At 47.0% G+C, this 12552-nt stretch overlaps 1 protein-coding gene across 7 annotated transcripts in view; it reads left to right on the forward strand.

The window, feature by feature from the left end:
- Positions 1 to 12552, forward strand: part of REPS2 (RALBP1 associated Eps domain containing 2) — a 223933-nt gene that overhangs the window by 98996 nt on the left and 112385 nt on the right. For all 7 annotated transcript variants that reach the window (XM_012532959.3, XM_033427890.2, XM_033427889.2 and 4 more), the window contains one exon: positions 11154 to 11292. In XM_012532959.3, coding sequence (XP_012388413.2) covers positions 11154 to 11292 — 139 coding nt within the window. The remainder of the gene's footprint in view (positions 1 to 11153; positions 11293 to 12552) is intronic.

Raw genomic sequence — 12552 nt, forward strand, 5'->3', positions numbered from 1 at the left:
GCTTTTCTCAGCCTAAATCTTTTGTAGCTGTCGCTTATGGTATTCCCCAGGTGCTCCCCATGTACCCACACTTCTTAATGATTAAAGTGATGGCAGTCACCTGGTTTCTTCACTGGGCGACACTTCTACATGAAAGGCAAAAATGTTCTGTGTTATGAGATGAGAATAGTGAAGAGATACTGGATCGTTGAAAGAAATGTGACTCTAGGATATAAGAGGAGGGTGCCTGTGATAGAGATTGAAGGATGTTTATGGGACAAAGATATTGATTCAGTAAATATCATGACTGATTGGGGTGCCGCCTTAAGGCCTTTCAGAATCCATGCTTAGAGGCGGTGGGGAACGTAAGAATGGTAGGTTGGTACACATTAGGATTCTAGCATCCATGGGGTTAGACAGGTTGGTTAGATGAAAGCAAATAAGCACATTTTATTTGTGGGATCAGTGTTGCTTTTCCACCCCAGCTGTGAGCATTTCATTAAAGGCTTATGGTGTCCAGAACTTTCCTGCTAGTAGCTAGGGCCCGCACTGATTTGGTAGACAAGGTGCCTCTGAATTAGCCTCTTGGATATAACTGAAAACACCCAGTTGAACTCCTGGTGTCAGAGAGTACTTTGTAAAGCTGGAAGGGAGTGTGGTGTTTGTTTCCTAGGACCCTTTGGTCTCAGTAGATAGTGTGGTGTGAACAGGAAAGGCTCCCTTACAGGGGCACCATTTTACCCCTAAGCGCATCAGTGTCCCCCGATCTCAGGGCAGCAGGCGATGTCATGCTCCCCATCATCTGTCCCAGCAAGAGGCACTGCCGACAGAGTGCTTCTCCGGGCCCCGTGCTGTGCCGGCCTCTTCACTAGTCTGTGCCCTTTCGTCCTCCCAGCAGTCTTGATTGCAGGGTGGACTGCCTGCCAGATTGTGTCCTCGACTCATCCATTGGGAAGTACTTACTAAGCGGTCTCTGTGGGTCAGCAGCCATGCCAGCATGCCCTGAGGATGACAAACATGGTCCCTGCTGTCGAGGAGCAGTTGAGCGGGGGAGATGGATGGGAATCGCATGATCCTGCCTCTGCATGTATAATGGAAAACTGACAATTGCCCTGAAGGCAAGAGAGCAGTTGGATAGCATATAACAGAGAAATCGGCCCTGGGGCTGCAAAGTGAAGGGAGGCTTCCCTGAAGAAGTGATGCTGGGCTAAGCTGTGAAGGAGGACTTGGAGGGATGGTGCTGGGAGGTGAGGAGAGGGGTGTCTCACACCCCAGGAAAAGTCTGGACAAAGGGCATGCTTCACTGTTGACACCAGAATCTACTCTGACTAGCTGAAGCAAATAGGGATTTATAATAAGGGGTGTGGAGAGCCTGCCGACTCTTGGGAAGGACTGAAAATTCAGACTGTGTTCTGAGATTGCAGGAACAATTCCTAAACCCCATAGCAGAACTGGTAGCTAAGGAAGCCTCGCCTCTGCCGCGAGCAGAGCTGTGGAATGGGGCAACTGCTGCCCTAGCTTTCACCCCGGTGCCCCACCTGCATGACCAAGGCTGGCAGAGTGAACGCTGTGTTCCCTGCCTCTTTCACTGTGCGACTCGGTTCTTCATCTGTCTTCCGTGGGCGTGTTTAGTGGAACCTGACTCCAATGTGGCATTCTAACAGCAGAGGTGTTCAGAAGGTGTAGTTTTTATGTAGCCGTTGTCTGCAGTGCAGGGCGTTATGCTAAGAGGGGGTGGAGCCCATGTCTAGTGAGCCCTTGTGCCCCGTGTAGCATGGAGTACTGGAAGAGGGCTGGCGTGGCTGGAGCCTGGAGTCGTGGGGAGGTGAGGCTGGAGAGGTAGGTGGGGAACTGTTGGCTCAGAAGTGAAGTAAGTGACCCAGGTCTCATGGTGAGTAAGTGACCATCCCAGATTTGAACCCAAACCTGTCTGCCTCCAGAACCTGCACTTTTTTTTTTTTGCGGTACATGGGCCTCTCACTGTTGTGGCCTCTCCTGTCGCGGAGCACAGGCTCTGGACGCACAGGCTCAGCGGTCACGGCTCACGGGCCCAGCCGCTCTGCGGCATGTGGGATCCTCCCGGACTGGGGCACGAACCCGTGTCCCCTGCGTCGGCAGGCGGACTCTCAACCACTGCGCCACCAGGGAAGCCCCAGAACCTGCACTCTTGTTGCACCTCCAGTCTGTAGCCTCACTCTCTAAAGCATTCCGTGGATTCAGCCTGAGTTCTTGGTGCATCTGTTTCCCATCTGACCTCAGGCTGCCTTGAGTGTTAAGGGGACGACAGTGGGGAAGAGACAGGCAGCCTTGACCTCATCAGCAAGGATGGGGCTGGCACGTTAGTGTAATAGCACCGGAAGCCCTCAGCCTCATCCAAGGCTCTTCTTACTGCTGATTTCTTGCTTTCTCCTGCTCTTCCCCTCTAAGCGGAGAGCAAAATCCTGACAATCGTAAAGGAAAAATGCCCTTCTGAGCAGGAGATCTTGGCTCCCGGTGGAAGAATTGGAGACAGTGATTACTCATAAGCATTTCTTTTGTTAATCAAAATAGTGTTAGTGCCACATACTAAAATAACAGCGCAGTGATTTAATATCTGTATTGTATGGCTCTCTACAGGGTTCTTTCCTGATGCGAAAACACGCCAGATGCTTATAAGCAAAAGTTATATGAGAAATAAGATGGTGCTCTGTCTGTATGATTTAATAGTTCTCTGGCCCAAATCTACAACTAAACTAGGTAATGGAGGGGGAAGTGGAAGTATAGGATATTTGTATCCTCAACTCAGATCCTCAATCTGCAGAATTGCGGCAGTATTTTAGGCATTACAGTGAGGTTAGTTCTTAAAAGGAAATGGTGCATGGCTAAAGGATGGATGGATGGTTAAGAGCGGGGAACCACAGAGCTCGCTGAGTGAGTATACACTCTGGACTCCGTTCATGTTCTGACTCTATCATTTACTAGGTGTGTGGTCTTGGTAAGTCACTTCCCTTTCCTAATCCTCAGTTTCCTGTTCTGCAAAATGGGACTAATGGGACCTACTTTGCAGGGTTGTTGTGAAGATGAAAGTAGATCCTGTGTATTAGGTGCTTACAGTGTCTGGCACGTAATGAATACATGTTATCTGACATTCTCTGATGTCTGTGGTGATCATCTAAAAAATTTAGTTTATCATAATAAGCAGCAACTGTGTATTGCTCATTAGACTCAGAGATTCCTATAGTCTGGGCTTCAGCCTTCTAAGCTGTTGAGATTAGATCCCTAAGTAAGTTTGGCAGTATGTGATTAAAGGCATCTTTGTGAATTTATTTCCACGAAGAAACTGATAAAGTTTTAGTTGTTAGGATTTAATTGTAACTAACTTTGCTACAGGTAAAAACAGAAGTTATTTATTGCAACTTCCAGCGAACCTATAGTATTTTAAAATAAAAAGAAAAAAAAAGTTTTCTTCCCCCTCTGATTTCATAGGTAAGGGAGAGGGCCCAGCCTTTACACTCTTGGGTGACAGTTGTTTGGTAAGTGCATCTAAACTTCAGCTCCAGTCATTATAGGAGGGCTCAGGTTAACCATTCTGTCTATGAGTCAGAATTGACAGCTTGTCCCATCATTTGTTTATTTTATTTGTTCACTTATTCGCCGAACGTCTTTTGAGTGTTTCCCATGTGATAGGCACTTTTCTAGGCTCTGAGGTGTAGCTGTTGCCAGAATAGACAAAATTTCCTGTCCTCATGGGCCTTAACATTAGAATGAGAGTGAGGTGGGAAACAGTATAAATGAGGCTATAGAGTATGATACGGAACAGTCGAATGTGAAAAACAAAATCGCAGAGCTCCACCTCCTTCTTTAGCTCCTTTCTTCATTCCCCATTTCCCAGTTTTTCCCAGTTTTACCACGTTTTACCACAACCGTCTTTTCTCTTTACTCTGTACTTCCTCCCTGATAATCTCCTATCAAACTCATATTAACCAAGCATAGAAAGACGGCTGTAAAGATGCATCCACATGCTGTCCCTGAAGACAGTCTTCGTGAACAATCAAATTAGAAAGCTTTTTGGGCTCAGAGCGGTCTCAGGTCATTAGGTGGTCAGATTACAAAAGGAAGATGGCTTCATGCTTCGTCTTCAATGCAGGAGTGGCTGTGCTGTTGGCGCTAGGCAGGTGTGCCTTTCCTTTGGGCCTCGCTTGAAGGGTAGGTTGGTTGGAGTAACAGCCGCTCTAACAAATACGCCCCGCATTTTAATGACTTCCCACAGCAGGTCTGCTTCTCACTCATCTCACAGATTGGCAGGCAGCTTTCCCCCACATGGCGATTCAGCTGACAGGCTGCTTCTGTCCTGTGGCTGTGCCGCTCCTTCTCAGTGGGCTGATGGGGACAAGCGTAGAGGAGGACCATGGGGTGCTAGGCCTGCCTGGCAGTGGTGCAGGTCACTTGCGCTCCCACTGCATTGGCTAAAACTCAGTTGCATGGCTGTGGCTAATTGCAGGAAGGGCTGGAAAATGTCATTACTGGCTGGGCAGCCACTCGGTGACACCCGTACACCAGGCATGTAGGGCGTGAGTGGTCAGAGGACAGCCACCATAACTGCACATAGAAGCACGGCTATCGTTTGCTTCCCTGACTCTTCTTTTTTCTCTGCCCCATGACGGATCAATCCCCGGATCTTTCTGTAGGCAGCTTAATTGTCACGTGGGCTGTGGTCTAGTCTTACCAGCCTGTGAGCCAGTCTTCCCCTTTAGGGTGGTTGAGTCTTCTCATATCTTTGCTCATGAGATCATGCTCTGATCAGTGGTCGCAGTATGGTGTTCTTATTTCCAAAAGGTCGTTGGCAGGGGAGGTGTCCTCAGAGAGTCACTGTGGGCTTGCTAGGAGGTTTTCCTCCCCCAGACAGTTTATTTGCTAAGGCACCAAAAGGATGTTGTTCTAACAAAGATCATCGCACCCTCAGGTGAAGTGGCTGGACTCTAAGGCAGCATTGACAGGAGGCCTCCAGGGTGGGGTTATATTCTAAACAGAAATGTCCTGTGGTTGAAACAATACACACCCCCTTCTTAAGTTCTCCCTGACAGTAGTGCTTCCTTGCAATTCATACTTTTCATCTATGTTTGATTTTAAGATACTTCAGGGGTAAATGTCACCTTTTGGGATTTTATTAATAGTATTACTTTTTTTTTTTTTTTTTTTTGCGGTACGTGGGCCTCTCACTGTTGTGGGCTCTCCCGCTGCGGAGCACAGGCTCCGGACGCGCAGGCCCAGCGGCTGTGGCTCACGGGCCCAGCCGCTCCGCGGCATGTGGGATCTTCCCAGACCGGGGCACAAACCCGTGTCCCATGCATCAGCAGGTGGACTCTCAACCACTGCGCCACCAGGGAAGCCCAATAGTATTACTTTTTAATGAGTCTTTTGAAGTCTCTTTCATTATAAACAGCCTGTATTCCCCAGAGATAACAAGTTGCAGTGCCAGATATTTGCATTTCACTTGAAACAAAACCAAGGGTTTGAATGTTTTAAATATAAGCAAATCTAATTCTCCTGTGTCTAGAGAAACTGTATAATGAACCATATGTATGAGGCTTAAGCACACAGATGCGGAAGATTCTCTGTCTCTCTTGTTCTCTCTCTCTCTCCCTCCTTTTATATTTTCTTAAAAACGCTGGTAGAGCTCAAAATTGGCACCAAGTAGCAAAAATCTCCACCCAGCCAAGCAAATCACTACAGCTGGAGTGGAACTGGGGCTCCTGTTGGGTGCACACGGAGGTGGGTCTCTTCCTGGTTCCGGCTTCTCCTCGGAAGTCCAAGGCTCCATCGTTCCCCCGCCCCCATTGCTCAGCGCCTCCAGTCTTTGCAATTAGACATTCTCTCTTAGGTGACTGATTTCAGGTCTTTGTTACGGTTGCCTTATGGGTTCATTTGGAGGAGATGGCCCCCTAGCTGCTGCCAGAGAGGTCTCAAGCCGCCATCCCGCTGCTGGAATGGGCCTTCATCTGGTGGGGGCCCTATGGCTTTTTTCTCTTACTCCCCTCATAGCCCTCCCTACCTCTGGGCCACCTTGACCTCTGGCCGGGGTTGCCGATATGGCCTTAATTGGTCTTCCGACCTTTAGTCTTCCCTTCCATTGTCCTCACTGAAGTGATCTTTCTGCAGCTCAAATCTGGTTATTTCATTGGCCTGTGTCATACTTATCTGTGGCTCCCGATTGTGTTCTAGATACACTTTAAAGCCCTTAACCTGGTGCACCTGAACCTTCATGGTCTGGACCAGGGGTCCCCAACCCTTGAGCTGTGGACCGGTAGTGGTCCGAGGCCTGTTAGGAACCGGGCCGCACAGCAGGAGGTAAGTGGCGGGCGAGGGAGCAAAGCTTCATCTGCTGCTCCCCACCGCGCCCCATCGCTCGCATTACCGCCTGAACCATCCTCTCCCCGCCCCACGCCCCTGGTCCGTGGAAAAATTGTCTTCCACGAAACTGGTCCCTGTGCCAAAAAGGTTGAGGACCGCTGGTCTGGACCGTCTTGAGGCAACTCCACTCGCATCTCCTCTGCACTGTCAGCCCATTCTATCTGTATGTAGCTCAACCAAGCTACTTTCAGGAGATGGCTATTTTCTGGCATTTTAAGGTGTCTTTGCAAATGCTGTTCCTTTTCCTTGCCTTGCCCTGCATGTTTTGTAGCACTGCTTCTCAGACTTGAGTGTGCTTTGTATCATCTAGAGTGCCTGTTAAATCGCAGATGCCTGAGCCTCACTCCCAGAATTGATGATTCACTAGGTGTGGCGTAGGGCCTGGGCTTCTGTATTTCTGACGAGTCCCCAGGTGATACGGATGCGGGCGGTCGGTGGAACGACTCCCAGCCGCGGAGCTCCAGAGTTCCCTGTCTCACCACAGCTCACACCTCACTGTTTTGCGACTGCCCGTCTTTCTCCCTCACTGGACTCTAGGCTTCCTGGGAAAAAGAATGTGTTTGACCATCAGAGAGTATCCCTAGTGACTAGTGTCTGGGATGTTGGTGATGTTGAATAAGTGTCTGTGAATGAATGAATGAGCAGGTCAGTGTTTCTGCAGCAAAGTTCACATCATTTGGCTTCTTGTAGTATAGATTAGCTTTCTTTTGGAATATTTCGGCTTCAGGGAACGTGGAATGTGATCCGCCCCTTCTACCTGTCTCTGAAATCACTCACTTAATGAATAAGGAACTTGAAACCTCTCCATAGAGATCAGACCATGGGACCGACAGGGACGTCTGTTGATAGATCTCAAACTTTAAAATATGAAATGGGGACTTCCCTGGTGGTGCAGTCGATAAGACTCTGCGCTCCCAGTGCAGGGGGCCTGGGTTCCATCCCACTGGATCCCACATGCATGCCGCAACTAAGGAGCCTGCTGCCGCAACTAAGACCTGGTGCAACCAAATAAATAAATATTTAAAAAAATCAAGTTATTCTTTAAAAAAATAAAATAAAATATGAAATGGACTCATGGGCTTTCTTTCATTACACGCAGCATAGAGTAGTGTTTTTGCATCTCTTTCAACATAAGACATACCCCTGAAGTTGTTAGAGCCCGTCAATAAGTGGCCCCCACCCGACTTCTGTAGTGTCTGTGCTGAGCCTGCTAGGGGCTATGTGCAGAATGAAGGCTAAGATGATATGGTTCTCGCCCTCCAGATCGAAACCTGAATGAAGATATTTAACAAACAGCACTTTAAATGTTCAAACTGTGTGATACTTAGCATACTTATAATAAGGATTCATATTTTCTAAGATGCTCAAATCACTTGATTTATCAAATCAATTCAAAACATGCAGTGAGAAGCAAGGGGAAAGAGATGGGGGTAGGTTAAGATGTTTCGGGCAGGCTGGTAGAAGGGCCACACCAGGTACGGGTTGCCTGGTGTTCACATGCCGTCTCTCATTGTTGGAAGGCACTTTTTTTTTTTTTTTTTTTTGACTGCGTTGGGTCTTTGTCGTTGCGCGCGGGCTTTCTCTAGTTGCGGCGAGTGGAGGCTAGTCTTTGTTGTGGTGTGCAGGCTTCTCACTGCAGTGGCTTCTCGTGTTGCGGAGCACGGACTCTAGGTGTGCGGGCTTCAGTAGTTGTGGCACGTGGGCTCAGTAGTTGTGGCTCGCAGGCTCTAGAGCGCAGGCTCAGTAGTTGTGGCATACGTGCTTAGTTGCTCCGCGGCATATGGGATCTTCCCGGACCAGGGCTCAAACCCGCGTCCCCTGCGTTGGCAGGCAGATTCTTAACTACTGCGCTACCAGGGAAGCCCTGGCACTTTTGGTTTTAAGGAGCAGGAATTCTCCTTGTCAGCTCTTAAGTTTTCTTGAGAAGGAGGAAGGGGTTGGGGTTCTCATGGGAATCCAAGAAATGAGAGACGAGGATTGGCCCAGTGGTCCCTAGGAATGGGAATTCTTGGTTATTCATGTTTGTTCCGCCATGAACAGACTAGTTGAGTTTGCTTCACTGTCCATTTGCCTTTTGGCTGCCAGCAGCCACCCTCACCCCGGACTCTTTCTAGTACTTGCACTCCTCACAGATTCTGCTTGTGCTCACTTCTTGCTCCCTTGTGACTTTAAGTCCCAGTTGGCCTTTGCTTGGCACCCCCGCCCTGCTATGCATCTGCTCAGGGTCTGCTTTCTCTGCTTGTTGATCTTTCTACTTTTTATCCACATCCACAAGAATGAGCATCTGGCACAGCTTGTCCTCGCTAGAGAAAAGCTTTCTGTGCCAGAGCATCCCAGAGGCCAGCAACTGTGAGCCCACCCACACTTACTTGGACTCAGCTGGGGGAGACTGGGCATGAGGTGGGCCATGCTGTGCACATGTGGTTCCAGACCCATCTTCGTAGCCAAGCTGAGCTGGGGGTTGGGGGCAGGTAGCGCCTCTGCAGTGGCTGTGGGCCTGGCAGGTACGTCAGAGAGTCCTTTGGGGCCATGGGACTTGAGGATGGGTAGGATTTTTTTTTAAATTAATTAATTTTATTTTTGGCTGTGTTGGGTCTTCGTTTCTGTGCGAGGGCTTTCTCTAGTTGTGGCAAGCGGGGGCCACTCTTCATTGCTGTGCGCGGGCCTCTCACTATCGCGGCCTCTCTTGTTGTGGAGCACAGGCTCCAGACGCTCAGGCTCAGTAGTTGTGGCTTATGGGCCTAGTTGCTCCGCGGCATGTGGGATCCTCCCAGACCAGGGCTCGAACCCATGTCCCCTGGATTAGCAGGCAGATTCTCAACCACTGCACTACCAGGGAAGCCCAGATGGGTAGGATTTGGGGGGGCTGGGATCAGAGGAAGGGTGGTCTGGGGAGAATATGGAAACCTGACCCATGAGGAGAGAGCATGTGGGCTATCAGAAGCCTGATATGAGTGACCAAGGAGGAGGCTGGATTATAAGGGCCCTAAAAGCCAGGTGGAGGAGGGGGATTTGTTTTATTGGGCAATAGGTCATCCTGAAAGCTTTTAAGCAGAGGAATCGGTCACTTTCTCCTGTCCATTTCCGATTCCTGCTGTCAGATTAGACTTGAGACCTGCTAAGAGACCACTGATGCCACTCAGGGGTCAAATAATATGGGAGAGGAAATAGGGTGAGCAGATGGTTATGGGATGACACTACCAGCAACGACTGGGTATGGCAGCTTTGGTTCCAGGTGGGAAGGAGAGTGCATTTTAGGGGAGTAGAAGCTTCCATGTCAGCGCCAGGGAATGCAGCAGCCAATACCTAGCATGGAGATTTTGGCAACAGATTAAAAAAAAGTGGACACGTATTTGCTGACTGCAGGGGTTCAGTGAAGGATATGGGCATGTCCCTTAAGCTCTCTGAGCCTTGGTTTCCTCATCTGGGAAAAGGATACTAATACCTGCTGTGTCTACCTCTCAAATGTTTGAGGTGGTCAGGTGAGATAGGGGTGTATGAAATGCTTTGTAAATTTCAAAACACTCCATGAATTTAAGGCATTAACTACTGGATAGTGACTTTCAGGGCATTTAAAAACGGTTTGATTTAGATTTAGTGGAAACTCATCTAGTATGCAAACTTCAAAGATGGCATCTCAAGGTCATATCACAGCTCAAACTTTTTACAGAGTTGTTTCTTCTCTGAATGGCATCAGAGGAGAGCCAAGTGTTCCAGGGAAGAGTTACTTCCAGAATGTGGTGTGTGTTTGTTGTGGAGGTTGAGGCAGGGAGCAGAGACGGTCTGCTGTCTTTTCTGGGGATAGTGAGTAGAATACCCTCCTAATGATTAATTCCTTGGTAGTGTGTTCATTCAGAAGCAGGCACCTTGATGGGTATTAGTAGTAATACCTCTCTCCTTCTTTCCTAGTCTCCTTTTGTCTTAAAGGCTCACCCTCCTTGTGTTTACCTTTTAGTTCCATGAAGGTGGCCCTTGGCAAGTAGCACCTTAGCCTTAGGGTAGATGGGAGGGATGCAACAAAGCCCTGTGCTGCTCCTTCCAGAATCACCATTTTTGCTTCTTTCCCCATTGCTTAGCAGAGCTCTTTTCTCCTGCACTACTACTTTGGTTCTCTGTATCCTTAAAATCTCAAATTTGGCTTGCATGCCCCCTAGTGGCAGGTCGGATGCACCCCTTGTTACCCTGTTTGCTGTGGTACCATGACAGCCCATCTTTGCACTCAGCTCTATTACTAAGTAGAACCCCCAGTTCACAAATGTGGAAGGAGAGGTTTGGTGATCCTGACTTGCCACTCAGGTGGGACCTGGGGACGTGGGACTTGATTCGGAGCTTTTGATTCCCAGATTTATACAACGGGAATGCCTCAGAAAGAAAGATGGTGTGGTTATAGCTGTTCTAGATTTTAAAAAAATGGTTTAAAAAGAATCTAGATTATCTTACTATCTACTCAACTAATTTGAACGGATCAAAATGTGGTGAATATTTGAAGAAAAGAACGATTGTATTTTTTTCCCCTTCATCACATTGGAAAATCTTTTGTCACTCACCCAAGTGTTCAATATTTCATGCTCAGACCTGTTAACAACTTTGGGAAATACAAAAGAAAGGTATAAAGCATGATGTCTGACCTTCAGAAGTTTACATTCCCATTAAATTCTACTCACAAGGTGTTTAAATTCATTCCCTTGAGGAAAAAAAAATTATAATGCTTGGGTTTAATATTTCTACTTCGTTTCACAAAAGACAGATTCTGTGAGCATCTGCTTATTGATTTCTTTTTAAAGTCCTTTTCAGTGGAGAGAGAACTGCAGGATAACAACAGTAGTTACCCAGATGAACCGTGGAGGATAACGGAAGAGCAGCGAGAGTATTATGTCAACCAGTTCCGGTCCCTTCAGCCTGATCCGAGTTCCTTCATTTCAGGTAACAAAGTCTGGTGGGTGAGAACACGGGTCCCAGCTCACTGTCTCACATAAATAACAGCGCCCATCTTGAGAAATAGTCCACACAAAATGAGTACAACAACCTTCTATGATTTTAGTTTGTTTTTCTCTGAGGTTGAATGTCTCATCAGTTATAAACCATGCAGAAAAACACTTGGCAGTGATATTGGGAAAGTTATGTTTCCGTTTCAAAGGGGGGTTAAATGGGAATTTGGAGCATCCTGGTTCAGATCCTGTGCCTTATTAGCAGTTCCTGAAATTAGTGCCGCACCTTTAATTGCATACTCACTATGTTGGTGTTACAGCAAGGACATAGTGTAGCCTCCCAAAGAGTTGCTGTCACAGGTCTCCTTATGTTATATACACCTTAGAGTTCAAGTTCATGTTCGTTTTCTTTGGCTGCAGTCTTTCTCCTCTGGTTTTTCTGAGAGAAAATATGGGAGGAAAATTGGCCAGCATTTTTATGTCCACATGTTAGTTCTTCTGGGTTATCTTCAGAAATACATATTCCTATTGAATTCTCATGCAAAATTCAAGCTGAGAGGAACTGATTTAATTCCCACGTGCCTACACTTCACCCGGCTGAAGACTAAACAAACAGTGAAATAGTAGAGTCTGGAAGACAAATTCATAAAACTTCCTTTTTATACTTCAATTGTGAAGAATAACAATATGTGCTTGATAATTGTAACCTGACATATCGCAGTGTGGACTAAGATTAATTTTCTCTCGTGAAATAAGGTGCGTAGTTGAAATGTACCTGTATAAACGCAGATATCATTTTCTGGTTGGTGGTAATGGCTTTATTTGAAGGCAGAATATTGTAGATACAAAAAATTAACGTTGACAACGTGATTTTAAAAAAAAGCAGAAACCCAGATTGCATTTATTGACCACTTGCTAACTTTACCCACTGCTTAAGTGAGTTTTTTCACAATGTATGCAGATATTTAACCAAATACAAATAGGTAGCTGTTAGGAATGTTTTTATTTTCTTTTAACCTTTTCATTTTGCAGAATTTCAAATACAGACACAACTGAAGTGGCTAGTATAACAAACTCCTATGTACCTATCAGTCAGCTCTCACAATTTGGTTTTATTTATACCCTCTCTCAGCCTAGACGGTTTTGAAGCAATTACCAGACTATTTCATTTGAAAATATTTCAGGATGTATCTGTAAAGATAAGGCCTCTTTTAAAAACATAACCACAACTCATTAGCACATTAAAAAAAACCCC

This window comes from Orcinus orca, chromosome X, assembly GCF_937001465.1.
Source record: "Orcinus orca chromosome X, mOrcOrc1.1, whole genome shotgun sequence".
In the NCBI taxonomy this organism is placed as follows: Eukaryota; Metazoa; Chordata; class Mammalia; order Artiodactyla; family Delphinidae; genus Orcinus; species Orcinus orca.